At 37.5% G+C, this 16,503-nt stretch overlaps 3 protein-coding genes across 4 annotated transcripts; 2 read left to right on the forward strand and 1 right to left on the reverse strand.

The window, feature by feature from the left end:
- Positions 1-459: 459 nt before the first annotated feature.
- On the reverse strand, positions 460-2,862 carry LOC119069212 (glucosidase 2 subunit beta). The gene is made up of 5 exons (XM_037173187.1): positions 2,460-2,862; positions 2,238-2,390; positions 1,495-2,153; positions 938-1,242; positions 460-877 (listed from the first exon to the last, which is right to left on the reverse strand). Exons 1-5 carry the CDS (start codon positions 2,686-2,688, stop codon positions 628-630), a joined length of 1,596 nt encoding a protein of 531 aa, XP_037029082.1. The 5' UTR covers positions 2,689-2,862; the 3' UTR covers positions 460-627.
- Positions 2,863-4,507: 1,645 nt separating this feature from the next.
- LOC119069210 (T-complex protein 1 subunit alpha) lies at positions 4,508-7,279 on the forward strand. The gene is made up of 7 exons (XM_037173181.1): positions 4,508-4,722; positions 5,026-5,179; positions 5,239-5,326; positions 5,454-5,784; positions 5,844-6,315; positions 6,386-6,566; positions 6,654-7,279. The coding sequence occupies exons 1-7, from the start codon at positions 4,650-4,652 to the stop codon at positions 7,020-7,022; spliced, it is 1,668 nt and encodes a 555-aa protein (XP_037029076.1). The 5' UTR covers positions 4,508-4,649; the 3' UTR covers positions 7,023-7,279.
- Positions 7,280-7,608: 329 nt separating this feature from the next.
- LOC119069174 (multidrug resistance-associated protein 9-like) lies at positions 7,609-16,503 on the forward strand. 2 transcript variants are annotated; one of them, XM_037173098.1, is made up of 25 exons: positions 7,627-7,817; positions 7,877-7,930; positions 8,013-8,092; positions 11,179-11,302; positions 11,364-11,513; positions 11,579-11,783; positions 11,849-11,991; positions 12,058-12,148; positions 12,205-12,378; positions 12,454-12,855; positions 12,973-13,164; positions 13,226-13,566; positions 13,622-13,754; positions 13,827-13,957; positions 14,018-14,079; positions 14,140-14,267; positions 14,337-14,562; positions 14,657-14,798; positions 14,862-14,990; positions 15,049-15,140; positions 15,365-15,543; positions 15,603-15,762; positions 15,829-16,003; positions 16,089-16,266; positions 16,331-16,503. In XM_037173098.1, the coding sequence occupies exons 1-25, from the start codon at positions 7,813-7,815 to the stop codon at positions 16,475-16,477; spliced, it is 3,843 nt and encodes a 1,280-aa protein (XP_037028993.1). In that variant the 5' UTR covers positions 7,627-7,812; the 3' UTR covers positions 16,478-16,503. The 2 variants fall into 2 exon arrangements, with proteins under 2 accessions (XP_037028994.1, XP_037028993.1); XM_037173099.1 differs by lacking the exons at positions 16,089-16,266; positions 16,331-16,503 and having other exon boundaries at positions 7,609-7,817; positions 15,603-15,725; positions 15,829-15,998.

Genomic DNA, 16,503 nt, shown 5'->3' on the forward strand with positions numbered 1-16,503 from the left:
AGGATAACCTTCCAAAAGGTGTTTAGCAGAAGTTGGATCTGTTGTGCATTTACAGTTAGTTGTAAGTCGACTCTTCAAACATTTTGTTTAAAGATTTTTCTTTTTCATTTCAAGGTTTTACGTAAACTTTGAGTTATTAGTGAAAATCGCAATCTCTTCACTGTGCATACGATTCAATTTTCAATGTAGTCTAGACGATGGTACTTAAAGTTTTCATCAGTAGCAAACCGACACGTAATCATTATATGTTTACAGTTTCGAGATAAGCTCTTCTCACGAAGCAATCGACATCGTTCAATGGATCAGAATAAAATGTAATGCATTGGCACACGCACCGTTTGCTTTCACATTGCCCTTTTGCTATTCTTCTTATAAAATTGCATCCTACTTCGAACTGCCATTGTAATTTCTTGTGACCAAACGAGCTGCACATGCTCCAATAAATTTGACATCAAATGGTCACACGTTTTTTTCCTTAATTTATTGTGATCAAAACCATAACGATAAAACTAATGAAAAAATCACTTTTATGTTGTTCGCAAATTTGCTCAATCTTTTGTTCACATCCATTCTCACTAATATTCCATTGTAGACATTCTGTGCTCTTATTTCTCTACTTTATATTATCTAGAGTTCATCGTGCTCATATTCATTCGTATCACCAGTCGGATTAATTTGACAAACGGCTGGGGTCTGCAGAGTGCAAACATATTCGCAACGATTCGGTTCGGCCACGGATGTCAATTTTGTTTCTAATCCACATTCTAAGTGAACCGTTGCCGATCGCTGCGGACCGTTCCAACACGATGCACCGTTGGCAAAGACCATAGTGGAATATTTGTTCGTGGCACCGTCCCATCGATCCCAAGTGCCCAATCTGAAACGAATCGTTGAAATGAAATTGGCCGTACATCGTTTTCGTCCATTTCACATTTACCTCGTTTCAGCGCCACCAGACTTGGGCTGTTGAACGGCCTTGTCAAATGGACAAACTTTGTAGACGTATTCACGGTCCTCGAAATTGAAACATTCGCCGTGCAATGGAGTGAATTCTTCGTTCGGTCCAAAGTCCTTATTGAGTAAATCATCAATGTTTCCAATTTCAGTTTCGATTTCACGCAATTCACGTTCAGCTTCTAGGAATAGATTACGTGCACCATTGGCCTGTTCGATTAATTTCTTTGTTTCGGCATCGTATTCGATCGGCTCGTTGGTGGTTGTTTCTCGATCGACCAGTTCGACCTACAAAACATAGATTGAATTATAAAATAGATTGAAGGTTTGACTCGAGCTTTTGTTCGAAAATTCGACAAAATGACCTCGACGTGGAGCTAAATGCAATACAAAGGTCAACCAAATTTTCTGATTTTAAAACGGAAATTCAGATGCAAGTTGGTTGTACATGAACTGTGCCATATACGTCACTTTTTCATGTCAAGAATTTTAAAAATTCGCTAAGAAAATGAAAAATTGATAAAATGCTAAAATACGCACCTCTCCTTCGCCAGTCTCTTCTTCATATTCTTCCTCTTCTGCATCGTCATCGCTATGTTCATCGCCACCTTCATCCACATCATTGTTGTCGTACGTAAGTTCTGGGTTTTCATTTTCCCTTAACTCTTCCACCGATTCTGGTGGTTTGAATAGACCGGAATCGAGCATCATGTACGGTTTAATTTTCGGCCAACAGAGTGTTTTGAATGTTTCGAAATCAACGGCATCGTGATCATCCAGAAAGTATTTGGCCTCCTCTACGCTAACTTCACCGTCTCGATTTTTGTCAAATGCGATGCGGGTTTGTATTTCTTCGATTTCGACCAGCTGATTACCATTCGAATCGTATTTGGTGAATGTACTTTCAGCCTCTTTGGCATTCTCTTCCTGTTCCAATTCTCGTTTCTCTCTATCCTCACGCTCCTGGATTTCCCTGTACACATCCAATGCGGCTCGTTCCATAACTTCAACTTCGTCTTTTATTTGCATTCGTTCGGTTTTGAGTATTTCGGCTTCTTCTTGATGTTTTCGTAGCTCGATTAAACGGGCTCGGTGTTGGTCTTTTAATGCTTTGCCTTTACTTGCCATATCAGCACGAAGTTGATTACCCACTTTGGCTAGTTCAGCTAACTCCCTCTCACGCTGTCTTTCCTCTTTACCTGAAGCGGATTCAAACACAAAGTTAAGTTTTGAATTTAGCATTTGTCTCAAAATGACGCGTTAAGACGCTGATCTTATCTCACCTAATTCGCTACAAATATTCACACAATTCGCTTGGGATTGATATTCATCGGAAGCATCACAGCAATCGCATACACCGTCGTTAACTTGAGAACTTGGAATGTTTTTTGGTTTATGTCCAGCATTTGTACAATGGAATTGTCCTTGAGGACATGCTGAAAGTGCGAATAATTTCCACTTTAGTTTCTACATTCGGGTGATCATCACATTAAATCAGTACTTACCGGCAGTTCCCGGCTCATCGGAAGCGTCTTGACAATCACAGTAATCGTCATTGACCTGAGTGAATTTTATTACTTTTTTCCCATCTAAGCAGGCAAATGTGTTGCCAGGTGAGTAAAGACTGGCTCTGGATAGAGAAACACCTCTAGGCCGCGGAATTTCAGATAACACGGATAAGCCGAAACATGATATCAGTACGAATGTAACAAAGATGTGCTGGAATTGTTCCATGATTTTGAACAGCCTAATCAGGATTTACGTATTACTCAACCTCTTAACTGATTCGAGGTATTCAATAAGCGAAGACTACAATTTAAAAAAAAAATCTTTTATTTATCTTTCGTTAAAGCGAGTGCGGAATTTGACGTGTATGGCAGTACGTGTATCGGAAAAATACTCTTTATGTTTGACACAAGACTTTGTAAATATATCAGTTCCTTTCAAATCCCAGTGTAAATATTCAATTAGAAATTTACTGCTGGGATTTTCACAGACTATTTTTTTAATGATAAAATTTTTAGTGGAAAAATCCTGCTAAAAAATCGTCGGTTGTTGTCACTTATTAGCATATATTGAAAGAAGAAATAAATAGTGGCGTGTTTCCTCCATTTTTACGATTTTGTTTGATTTTCTTGTATTGGGAAAACGGTGCAGACAAAATCGACTCAACATTCCCACGAGTGATTTATATAAGTACTATAAATGCCTATAATCCCTATACTAGGTCTAAAAGCGCGGGAACAGTTTCAGAGGAGAGTGGCCTACACACCGATACCACTCACACCGCCCAAAACGTCTCCGGACATGGCGATATTACTTAAGGAAAAAAACGCGAAAATTATGACGTCACGCTGCTTTGTATTTGCTGTTCTGCCCAAATTTGGAAGAAAAATTCAAGTTTTTTTCAAAAATTATTTGTAATCGATTTTGCAGATTGTTTTTTAAAAATTTTTGAGCAAAAATTAATAAAATCTCTCGAAAAATCGACCATTAAGTTTCATAAAAAACAATCTGCAAGTGAATTCTGAATTCTGTCGGGAAGGGACAATACTCTCTCTAGCATCCAAACTCTCTCAAAAAATCGATGTAGGGGGAAAATAAGTTTGAGAAACGCTGATTTTAAATATGACTTAAAACCAACAACAACAACAACACGAGCGAACAAAGTAGCAGTGATTCATAAACGTATCTACCACTACCACCTTAATAATTGTAGTTTGGTTGCTAGGGAGAGAGTATTGGTAGGGATGAATAGCCTGCAGAACGAACCGAACCCGAATCGGATGACCAATATAATACATGACAAATATTGGATTTGAATCATTTTAACGATTTCGACCGAAATGGTTTTTTATACAAATTATTTTCGTAAATTGTTTTTTCTGAAAATTATCAAAAATTTCGAGGTATCTTGTTTTTCAAATAGGGCCTGCGTTGTATTTGTGGCTCATTATGTCAATATATACCATTGAGCATCTCTAAGTAAGCCTAACTAACATTTTCCTTTTCTTACTTCTGCCTCATGTCAATAGTCCCAGCACGTCAGTGCAAGCCGAATTTCAATTCAGCCGCTGTTAGGAAATAAAGAACTTTAAAAAACGATTGGTATGAGTATGAAGAAAAGACTTCTCGTTGAACCGTCCCAACGATCCTAAGTGACCAATCTGAAATGATTCGTTCATTGCTTCCCATTTTTAATTTCCTTGATTTCATGCCACACCTCGTACTTGTCAACAGCTATGAAATTTATTGTTGTTTTATAGCGGTTTAAAATCAATCAACTTGGTGTGGTAGATATACTTTCTGGACCAGGTAAGCAGAGCCGATAGTCCTAATATATTAGTCACGAGTCCTAACTGCCTGTGAAACCTCTGCTGGCTTCATAATAACTTTATCCACACTGTGGCCTGACGCTGACGCAGTGTGACTGTAGGTATAACAAACTTACAAGCTCTTACGTTTAAAAAAACAAAATTTGAAAATCGCTGCCTTAACGAACGTTAATCGTACTGGGTACGAGACATTTTTTTGCGTAACGAATTGATCAAACGCACTACATTCTAGCTGTCAAATCGTTCTCGAATAATATCAACACCTCTTGCATATACCGAGTATTTTCAGCAGTATTTTGTGTTGTGCTCTAGAAATTTAATTTGATTATTGATATTCGCAATTAAAATCATAAATTAGCAATGTCGACAGTCGCAAGTGCCCTCAGCGTCGCTGGTACAAGAACATCCGGCGCTCCAGTTCGTACACAAAATGGTAAATAATTCAATAGACAATCTAGCCCCTGAATAATGCACGCGGTGAAGTCACATGAATTTAATTTTCTTTATTCTGAATGGACATTCCAATTTTCATCCTCAATGAGCGATGCATTGTGTTCAGTTGGCAGAAAATGCCCGAAATTCATACAGTTCGATGTGTTTCGCAAGTGTTAAGTCGTGTAAAATTTAAGGTTAGGAGTATGGGGCATCCTCTTTGTTAAAATGACTCATTACGATCGGTTCTTCTGGATACGATTTTCGTTGTCCGGCTAAATGTTTCTTATTCTGATTGTTACAGTAATGGCAGCTAGTTCGATAGCAAACATTGTCAAAAGTTCACTTGGTCCGGTCGGTTTAGACAAAATGTTGGTTGATGACATCGGAGATGTTACTGTGACCAATGATGGAGCCACAATTTTGAGATTGTTGGAAGTTGAACATCCTGCGGCCAAGTAAATTTCAACAATTCGGACAGTTTCAAAACATTTCTCTGAATTCACGATTTTTGTAGGGTTCTTGTGGAATTGGCTCAACTTCAGGATGACGAAGTTGGTGATGGAACAACATCAGTCGTTATATTGGCAGCAGAGCTACTGAAAGTAAGTCTCGTTTTTCGTACTTACTAATGCGATGGCATTAACAGATTTTAATGCCAACCTCAATGCAAACGCCCTTTTCCTTCGTTTGTGCGTTTAACCTTTCTAACAATCCGAATTCCGTTTCCAGAATGCTGATGAGCTTGTTAAACAAAAGATTCACCCAACCTCGATCATATCCGGATATCGTTTGGCATGCAAAGAGGCCTGCAAATACATTTCGGAACACTTAACCGCACCCGTCGATGAGTTGGACAAGACATGCTTACAGAATGTAGCCAGAACATCAATGAGCTCAAAGATTATCGGCGCCGATTCAGATTTCTTTTCTGCAATGGTTGTCGAGGCGGCACAAGCTATTAAGATTTTGGATCCGAAAGGAAATCCAGCCTATCCGATCAAAGCGGTCAATGTTCTCAAAGCTCATGGAAAATCAGCTCGCGAAAGTGTTTTGATTCAAGGTCGGTACAATTTCATCCTTCAGTCTGAAGAACTTATCATTAATTGGTTCCATTCACAGGCTACGCACTGAACTGCACTGTGGCGTCACAGCAAATGCCGAAAAAGATTCTAAACGCAAAGATCGCCTGTCTGGACTTTTCGCTGCAAAAGATCAAAATGAAAATGGGAGTTCAGGTGCTCGTATCGGATCCGGAAAAATTGGAGGGAATCCGTGCTCGTGAGCTGGACATCACTAAGGAGCGCATCGACAAAATCATGGCAACGGGTGTCAACGTTATTTTATCATCGGGTGGCATCGACGATTTGTGTTTGAAATACTTTGTTGAAGCTGGTGCAATGGCTGTCAGACGAGTCAAGAAGGCTGATCTGAAACGAATTGCTAAGGCTACCGGTGCAGCTTACCTAACATCGTTGACAAATATGGACGGCGAAGAAAGTTTCGAAGCCACTATGGTCGGTGAGGCAGCCGAAGTGGTGCAAGAAATGATATGCGACGACGAATTAATTTTGATTAAGGGACCCAAGGCCAGGTAAATATTTTGGACAAAATTTAGCATTTTCACACGGTGCTAAAATTGAATATCATCTCGTCACTTGCAGGACTGCTGCATCAATTATTCTCCGAGGTCCCAACGATTTCTATTGCGATGAAATGGAGCGCTCGGTGCACGATGCATTGTGTGTCGTAAAGCGTGTTCTAGAAGGAAAGAAATTTGTTGCTGGCGGTGGTTGTGTCGAAGCTGCCTTATCAATCTACCTCGAAAATTTCGCTATTTCATTGGTAAGCATCGCTTCACTGCCAATAAAGTTGATTTCGAGTGGACGAACAAAATTTTTAATTTTCGACATTTCAATTTTCTTTCAACAGAGTTCGAGAGAGCAACTGGCTATCGCCGAATTTGCCAAGTCATTACTTGTGATTCCAAAGACATTAGCCGTGAATGCAGCAAAGGACGCAACCGATTTGGTGGCAAAATTACGTGCTTTCCACAATTCCAGTCAAACAAAATTGGAGCACACCGATCTCAAGTGGTGCGGATTGGATCTCATTGAGGGTACAGTCAAGGATAACCGAAAGGCGGGCGTACTGGAACCGGCTATGTCAAAGATCAAATCACTGAAATTTGCTACCGAAGCTGCCATTACCATATTGCGAATCGATGACATGATCAAATTGAATCCGGAACAACAACAGGGCAGAGGATATGCCGATGCTCATGCTGCCGGCGAATTGTAGAGTTTTTAAGAAGTGTTTTCATTCAAATTTATCCATAAAATTCGTTTTAACCATGTAAGTTGTTCTCGTACGGCAACATCAAACGGCCGTTCGGCTAAACGCTGCGTTTTGCGAGAGTGTAAATTACAATAATTTCACCAGACTCAGATAATGTTCTCGGTTTCTTAGGTTAACTTAAATCACAAATTTCATCGAATTTTCCTTTTTTGTTACTCACATTAATTGATTAATAAACAATTGCTTTTAACACAATCGCATCGTAACTTTTAAAGTGTGCGAAGCATGGCACACGGTTCGGTGTTCGGAGAAAAACTGCAACAATAAGTAGAACAACAACGACTGGATTGATGCGGGACTATTATTAATACGAAAGAACATCAAAGTCAATTCATTTTCTGTCTGTTACTGATTCACTGACGAAGAAAACGGTAGGCATTACACAACAACCACATCCATTGTATCTTCTTCGTCCAGTTGAGGTGTCATTCATATCAAATTGTGAGAATTCGAAAGATAACCACCGACGACACGATCGATTTGTAGAAAAGAAATAGAGTGAATATGCAAACATTTACCACTAAGCGTTGATATCAAAAAAATGTTGTGATGAGATAACGCGACTGTAGCTGATAGCGAAGAATTTATTGAAAAATTAGTTTCCACTTTAGTTGTGAGCCTTTATTTTGCCGAGTGAAAACCACCGATTATTCTGTTGTGAATTCCCCAAAAAAAAAAAAAACGTCAAAGTGTTGTGTGTGAAACGATTGCCAATCTAAGTCATGCATTTATAATGAAGTGAATCACTTTCGGCCTGTGATAAACTAACAAGAACGAAAATATTTTAACGCAAACAGAATGGAATTAGAAGACTATTCATCGTTGAGTGAGAAGCATACTGTAAACAAAAGGTATAGTGAGCTCATGGTTACCACTACATTCCACAATTCGTCGATACGATTTTTTTTTACTTTGTTGAAATCCTTTCTTCAGCCTTTCCTCGGATGAAGACGCTGATCCACATGTTAATCTTTCATACTCCGGAAGTTTGGGAAGTGAAAATACGACAATAGGTAAGAGAGAAAAAAAAAGGGAAATGATTATGACATAGCCACACTACTACACTCACTTCTATGTACTTCTTCCCTACGAATTTTCGTTATCTACAAATTCTTATCTGCAATATCTGTATTAGATATTTTGGCTCATTCGGAAGGTGTAAATCACTTCTCGAAATTTGCTGAACGTTTCGTATTTCTTGGTAAATAATGATTGTGATAGACGATCGATGTCCAAAGTTGTGTACATTCTAAAGCTATATCTTCCCACTCAAAATATGATTCTTTATTAGTTTTTTTTTTTGTATTCGCTCAAGTTTGTTTTAAAAGAAAAAGGCAATTTTAGGTCAAAAAAATTATGCATTTAATGGCATGTATCAAATTGCCTTATTTTGTGATGAGGTCTAAGTACCTTTTTGCTTAAACATTTAGTATTTAGTTCGTAACTAATTAGTTGTTATAACTTTAGTTTCCTTCATTTTGACAAAAATTTGAATTTGATCTACTTGATACTAGTAGAGACTATTTTTAGGAATTAAGAGTTATTAAAAATTCCACAAAATTCTAAAAAAAACTCTTAAATTTTACGAAGTGACTAATCGCACCTGGGTGCAATTAGCCAAACAACACAGCAGATGCTATTCGCACCCGGGTGCGATTAGCCAGACAACACAGCTGACGCTATTCGCACCCGGGTGCGATTAGCCAGACAACACAACCAATGCTATTCGCACCCGGGTGCGATTAGCCGAATAACACAACAGATGCTATTCGAACCCTACGTAGTACATTTTCACCGAAAATACGATTTTCTAATGTTATATTTGTATGATATATACTGAATTTGTAAGACATATTTGTCATAAATTGAATATCTAAATATCAGATGAAAGCTGTTTTTGTTTACTATCATATTTCATAACTTCTATGAAATTAAATACAATTTTCAGAAACTTTTGATCAAATCTGGTAGGGAGCGCAAATAGGGAATTTCAATTTCGCATTTTACGTATTCCCAAATAATATAAGTCCTAGCGGAAATTAGCCCTGTTTTTCGACAAAAAGTACATATTATGAAACTGGCGACGAAATATCGCAAAATCATCAGAATGGTGAATTCTGCAATAAAATCACAAGTTCTGTGGCATAGTTGTAACTCTATTATTTGAATGAGTGTGTGCATTGCAGGCAAGCAACTTTTTTTAGTATCGGCTAATGTTAAGCTTTTAAACAACTTGACATTCTCTATTGAAGAGACAAGGTATTAATCAACCAAGAACTAAGTTTTGTCCAAATCGATTCTACCTAAAACGCGAAATAAAAAAACCTTAAACGTTAAATGAACAGTTTGTTGAAACCGAGAGGGAAGCAATGGACCTGAAACTCATTTTTATCTCTTTTTAACTCTCATAACTCTTACATTTTGTTTGGAGGTAGGAGTTTTAGAGAGTTCTACAACTCGTTTTAACTCTTACAACTCATTTCAGTGGTTTCTCCACGGCTAAAATGTCCAAAGTCGACTCAACTGAATGTTCCTCGTACAATTTGTTTTTTTTTTTTAATTTTCTACAGACGAAAAATTTCATAAAGTCTTATTGCTCTTTTGGTTTTACATATGAAGTTATAAGTATGAACACCTCGTCGCAAGAAAATTAGTAAAGTCAAGTATCCAAAAACAAAGAATAGTTACTTATCGAATCAAACTTACTACATTTTACTGTCACTTGAAGATTTCTCTGACAACTTAAATGATTTACTGATTTAGACTTAGACTTAGACTGACTTAGACTTAAAACTCACTTAGGATTATTTCGATTCACAGTTTTTGAAAAACAATTTGTCACCTCGATTCAGTTTTAGATAGATTTCATGTCATTCCACACATGTAGGCTACTACACGACTATTTTGATCGTAGTAAGATACAAATCGTGATAAAGCGATGAAATTCTGTGATCAAATTTTCACAAGAATTTCCATTTAAGAACTACTGTCGAATTTCCAGTGATTGGATGGATTTGTTTAGTAATATTAGTTCCGTCAAGAAGGCGACTTTTGTATTGAAAATATAACCACGAATCCAATTATTTGAAATAGAGATTAGCCACGCAACACAGCAGATGCTATTCGCACCCGAATTGCACCCGGGTGCGATTAGCACGTCATTTGGTTGCGATTAGCATCTGCTGTGTTGTTTGGCTAATTGCACCCGGTGCGAATAGCATCCGCTGTGTTGTTCGGCTATTCGCACCCGGGTGCGATTAGCATCGGCCTAAATTTTAATAGGAATTTTGAGGAAATTTTTTAAGAATTTTTCGAATTTTTAAGAAATACAAGGAATTTTGAAAACCGACACATTTTCTGTTTCGTTGTTTGCTGTTTTTTTTTTGTGAATCTTGTTGTGCTTTTATATGGAGAAATCAGAAATTCAAGTAAAACACAGAAACAGCAAATGTGTCGGTTTTCAAAATTCCGTGTGTGTAAATTCTTAAAAATAGATAAGGCTCTGAACAGGTCAGGTCGACCTGAAACCTGAAGCTAAGATTACCTAAATCTGATTAGAACTGAACATTGCGAATTAAAATTACCTAAAATTTACCTAAAATTTACCTAAAATCTGAAAACCAATAAAATGTCAGGCTAATCAGGTCAGATATCAGGTATATGGGTTTTTGAAAACTGACCTGATTTACTTGAATTTATTTTGATTTCAGATTTCAGGTAAATTGAGGTCTGTTTAGTTCAGACTCAGATATTTTCAGGTCGACTTGAATTTAAGTTTCAGATGCCTGACTCGTTTCGAGTCTTAAAAATAGATCCTGGATGCTACTCCTCAAAAATAAAAGTCACAGAACAATTCTTGAGAAGCTATTCCATGTGAAGTATTTGTATTTGTAACTCAATAAAGCAAAGGCAGGTTTTCATCAGAGAAATATCCCATCAAGTTGTTGAGTATGATTCACCTTACACTCCTAAAATCTTAATCCACCCCTTCATATAGCAGTAAGAAGAGTGTATATAGTGGGAAAATTAACTGAAAATCTGGAAAGTATTTTTCCTGTACCGACTAAAGGATTTCAAGGATTCTCCGCTTTATCTTCAGGTAGAAGAAACAATCCCAAGATCAGGAGCATTCGAGTGGAATCTGCATACGTAAAGAATACAAGACTTTCCAGATATCAAAATGCTATATACGCATCCATACCATTCCGAAAGCAAACAATTAGGTAACACTCAATAAAAGAGGAAGTTCTTTGACATAGTCCAAATTTATAAACATTTCGCTAGAACTGAGGAGATTATCGTCGATTCGGTTGGTTGTTTGTCAAATGCAACTTTTGCGTGGGTACGAAATTACCGCGTTGGAAGTGCGATCGTTCAACAGCAGGTTCTACCGAAATCTACAAGGACTGATTGCTGTGAAGTGAATGGAAAGAGGTGAGATTGCTGCTAACGAACGTTCTAAATGAAAAATTGAGTTTGCATTTCAACATTGTTTGAAGACTTTCAGGCATCTACAAATATGAGCACCAAACTCATGGGAAAAGAGGGTCAATGCTTCGAGTGGCATGGAAATTTTGTAGCACACGAGTGATAATTGCTACTTTGATTCATTTATTTTCGATCATTTGTGCATTGGGTCTTTGTATTTTCACCAAACTTTGTTTAGAATCGATAGTTGAAATGGATGAGAGTAAGAAAATTACGGTAAATTAATCTGACAGAACCCTCAACTCTCCTCAAACAAAATGCAAAATCTTAATTCATTTCAGTCCAACAATTCCGGGAATACTACATCAGGCGATGTGAATCATGATGGGGCGTTTAGAAATGCAATCTTGTATTCCGCTGGAATTGTTTTATGTCTGTTCTTTTTCCACTTCTTCGAAAGTACGAGTTGTTGGATTAATTTGAGGTAATAATCGGTTGGCAATAGGTTTTAGTTACGACAATTACTTTCTTTAAAATTTTTTTATTGTAGAACGGCCTCTCGATTGCGTACAGCTTGCATTGCTTCAACATTTTCCAGAATAATAAAGAGTTCGATTATTTATAAAATAGCACCGCATCAGGTTTGACCATATGTTTAACATGCAAAATTGCATAGTTTTTAATTGATCGTCTGAAGCATTTACTTTTAGCTACCGAAGAAGGCAAATTAATTTACGACATGGTCATGAAGGGAACCCAATTCGTATCAACATTCATCGGAATCATTTTATTTCTGGGCGCCTCTATAGTTCTGCTAGGAGTTCCAGGCATGTGGCCTCTGTTCGGCATATTTGCATTATTTATCGGAGTGGTAATTTATATATTGAATGAAAACGTTTCACAAGCGATTCCCCCTCGAACGTCACCTCTTTTCTTTATGTAACAGACTGTGCTCTCAAAAATGTCCTCCCATTTCTATCGAAGATCCCTGCAATATTTGTGCTCAAAGTTATCGCAATTGGACGAAAATATAAAAACATTTGAAAGTGTGAAGATTTTGGAAAGTGAGGCGATTTTGAGGAAAATGATTGCATCCAGCATATCGCATCAGTACAATAACTTATGCAAGTCAGAGTTTCTAGCGCCCAGGTTTGCTTTCGGGATTTGGTCGTCGATTCTTTTGGGTGGTTTGTATTTGAATTGGTGCGACACTGATATTCAAACGGATACCGTACCGGTGCTCGTATTGATAATCATCTACGGTCACTACATTCAGATCTTACTCATGCAATGTTTCGAAGCAATTGGATCTATTTTTCAAGGAAAGGGGTCCTTGGATAAGATAAAGGTATTTATCTGTAAATATTACAATGTCTTCTCTATTTCGCCTTTATGGCCTCCTTTATTAGAGAGTAGACATAACTTCGGAAGCAATAAAATTGAAGTGAAAATTTGTCTGTTGCAGAATATTTATTCTATCACCCATCCTCATCCGTCCAAAAGCAAACCGAATCGAAACCTTCAAGTATCTATCCCACACGCTATTTTTGAATGGACAACTGATCTACTGTTACAACCGTTGAAACGGAACAGTGAAATGATCAAAATGAATGGTTGTAAAAAGGACCTAGTTGTGGAAGACTTTTTCGTTCCATTGGTAATTTCATTGAAATTCGTTAAAATTTCAAATTTCAAATTCCAAAAACAACATTTCTCAGAACCAAATAATTGGCATCACCGGATGTACCGACTCCGGCAAAACGTCATTATTGTACAGTATTTTGGGACATGTGCCAATTAAAACCGGACAAAGTTTTAGACGAGGAAAATTTGCATTCTTTCCGAAAGAGCCGTATGTGAGTACCGGTTCTGTTCGCGATAACATCACGTTTGGAACGGATTTTGACAGCATTCGTTACTACAAGGCAATATCGATAAGTCGACTGTCGAACGAGATATGTTTTAGTGGGAACAAGGACGACTATCCAATCGAATCGTTTCATTTTAGCAAGGAACAATTGGAGAGGATATGTTTCGCACGGGCAATTTTTTGTGATAGGTTTGGTGAAAAAAACCTAATTTATTCGAATGATCCTTTAATATCACTCTATCAGGGAAATCATAATGCTTGATGAACCACTCAGTTCTGTTATGGACGAAAAGGAGATTTGTGACATCTTCCGACAAGCTGTTGATTTTCTTGTTAAAGCTGGAAAAACAGTAATCGTTTCTAGCCAAAATCCAGGTGTAAGTTAGTTGGTCGAATATGTTACCGATCATTCAAAAGAAATTAAATTAAACTCTCGATCATTTTGGCAGCTCTTAGAGCAGTGTAACCGGATCTACTTAGCGGATGATAGTGAAATAACAAAATGCATGGAATTCGAGGAGCTGCAGATGACACCAGAATACGACGACGTCACACAAGACTATTATATGAAGAAATTCAGGTTAAGCGAGCTACTCGTACGCGAATGTCCTTTTCTTCTAATCTTCAATTTTACTAACAGACAGGAGAGTGTAAACTATGTGTCGCTTCAAGATGACGATGAAGATGAGAAAGACAATTTAAGTAAAAGGGCGCCTCAATTTCATCGCTTTACTTTCGACTAAACTTTTTTTTTTCCAATAGAAAATGTGGGCAGTTTACGAATGAACGAATTGTTGTCCTGTTGTCGGCGTTTCCTTTTAATAATTTTGCATTTGCTCAATGCCACAGCTTACCTATTGTTACCGATAGGCTTTGTTTACACAGTGTCGGTAAGGACAATGAATTAGAAATGTTTTGTTGAACAATTTTAAGTTTTTTTTTTAAATCGAAAATATTAGAGAGAATTCATCGACCCCTGGTTGACGTACATTACATTGGCCGTTATATCATTCGTCTTTGTAACGGATATTTTGATCAAAAATATCGTCCTGAAAGCTGGTCGCCACAAACTAAAGCAGACACAAAAGCAATACCTGGACAAATTTTTAAACAGTTCGATATGTGCGGTGAAGAAAATAAAGTTTCTCGAGATGCAAAAATCCTTTACGTCGAACAATCTGACGGGTTAGTAATATTGTTTGATCCTTAACTTATATGCCTTTATGTCCCAATTCTAACCGACATTTCAACGAATCCACGTTTCTTTAAAACCGAACAGTCTTCCAGAATATCTCTTCGTCGATCAACTACATCATTCTTTCGATCATAACTGGTGGCCTATTGATAGCGTGCAATTATTGGACCGTTTTTGGTGTCGTGTTCACCATAACTATTTTCGTTGTTATTTACTATCGCTACCGGTACGAATGTTATCAATGAATTTTTAAGATCAGCATTTCATTTCGAAACCTTTACCCTTCAAGAAAAACGATCATTCATTACGGTAAAATGGAGTACAAATCCAAAATGGATATGCATGCGCGGGTGGACAATCTATTGGCTGGTAGGGCTGTAATACAGTCAATGGACAAGGTTGACACGTTCCGTTATGAGTAGGTAAATTGCAGCGGATGTGAAGTTTTAGCGAATTTAACTATTTCATGTCGTCAGTTTTTACAACGATACGGAAGTGAATTCAACAGCCCTCTTCATACGAACATCAGTGATGTGCTATACCAAATTCTTGATGGCTTCGAGTACGAGTAAGTAAATTTTTGAAATTGACTAAAAACGATGGTTCTATGGTACAAGGTTCTGATAGAATAAGTTGAGACACACACGAAGACGGGAAATTCTCTCTTCTACAGCGATATTGGAAAAAATATTGCCGCCCTTGACTTCGTGTTCAGTTCAGGGGTGTCCTAACATTTTCTTTCAGATCCTTTCTAACATGACCACGCTAAAAATTAATTTGCTTTTCGATCAGCTGTTGGTTCGATAATGGTAATTGCTGCATTCCTTGCTAGTGCCACCACAAAACTGTACCAATACTATTTTTGTCTTGGCCTGTTCCTTTATCTGACGTACTCGTATAGCTTAAGTTGTTTGCTGGAATCTTGGTTCATCAAAGATTACAACGAAGAAGTGTACACCACTGAAAATCCTGTACAAATTTTACATTTCCAATTGCAGACAAATTAAATTAATTTCTCGTTGCCACACAGAAACTTGCGGTCACTAAAAGCTTTGAGAATTCTGGGTCAGTTGTCCTGCAAAAGGAAGATATACCTGTGTCGATATCATTCAAAGCGGTTACAATCAATCATTACAACGAGATGACTTTGAAAGTAAAGAACTTTTACGTTGAGAAAGCTGAAGTTGCTTGTATTACAAATTCATTTTGAGAAAACGGCAGTCCAATGTGATAAACCGAAATTATTTTATTCGAAGGTATTGATGGACGATCGTCGAAGTTTATCATACCGCTGTTGATGAAAGAAATCACTCAAACCATCGGTAATATATTTCTCAATAATTTCGATATTGCCACCCTTTCATCGTCGTCCCTTCAACATAATATGGGCATTATACCGAAAAATCCACAAGTTTATGGGGCATCGATCAGGTTAGTTTCGGAGGGTTTTCCGAAATGATATTATTTTAAATTCTATTGGATTTAGGGAGATTCTGTAAAAATAAAAATGTTTCAGAACATTTCTGAATGTGAACAACACGGCAATGAGCAACTTATCGACTGTGATGCAACGTTTTCACATATGGCAAGCGGTCTTAGACTTACCAAAAGAAATGGATGAACCAGTTAGCAATCTGACTCAAGATCAGCGACAGCTGTTGTGTATGGCTAAATTTTGGCTGATGTTGAAACCGGTACAGTGAACATGACACACCGTACCTCGACAGTGTACTCTAATTTCGTGATTTCTTTTTACAGATTTTAATTGTTGAAAATCCACATCCGGACATAATCGATATAATCGACGAGGTGATTCCGGCGTATTTTTCAAATTCAACAGTCCTAATCATTGGCTCGAACTCTCTATTGAAATGTTGCAAGAAATTTATAAATTTAGACGAATAAATGGAATTTTCGTGTTTAGAACCTTG

This window comes from Bradysia coprophila, assembly GCF_014529535.1.
Source record: "Bradysia coprophila strain Holo2 chromosome X unlocalized genomic scaffold, BU_Bcop_v1 contig_26, whole genome shotgun sequence".
NCBI lineage: Eukaryota > Metazoa > Arthropoda > Insecta > Diptera > Sciaridae > Bradysia > Bradysia coprophila.

Coding starts and splice junctions, on each gene's coding strand:
- LOC119069210 (XM_037173181.1), top strand. CDS start 4,650: ATGTCGACAGTCGCAAGTGCCCTCAGCGTCGCTGGTACAAGAACATCC. Junction 5,180..5,238: donor GTTGAACATCCTGCGGCCAA/GTAAATTTCAAC, acceptor CGATTTTTGTAG/GGTTCTTGTGGAATTGGCTC. Junction 5,327..5,453: donor TGGCAGCAGAGCTACTGAAA/GTAAGTCTCGTT, acceptor TTCCGTTTCCAG/AATGCTGATGAGCTTGTTAA.
- LOC119069174 (XM_037173098.1), top strand. Junction 13,958..14,017: donor TATTATATGAAGAAATTCAG/GTTAAGCGAGCT, acceptor TTTTACTAACAG/ACAGGAGAGTGTAAACTATG. Junction 14,563..14,656: donor TACGTCGAACAATCTGACGG/GTTAGTAATATT, acceptor AAAACCGAACAG/TCTTCCAGAATATCTCTTCG.
- LOC119069212 (XM_037173187.1), bottom strand. CDS start 2,688: ATGGAACAATTCCAGCACATCTTTGTTACATTCGTACTGATATCATGT. Junction 2,391..2,459: donor CGATGAGCCGGGAACTGCCG/GTAAGTACTGAT, acceptor TCGCACTTTCAG/CATGTCCTCAAGGACAATTC. Junction 1,243..1,494: donor AAGAGACTGGCGAAGGAGAG/GTGCGTATTTTA, acceptor TATGTTTTGTAG/GTCGAACTGGTCGATCGAGA.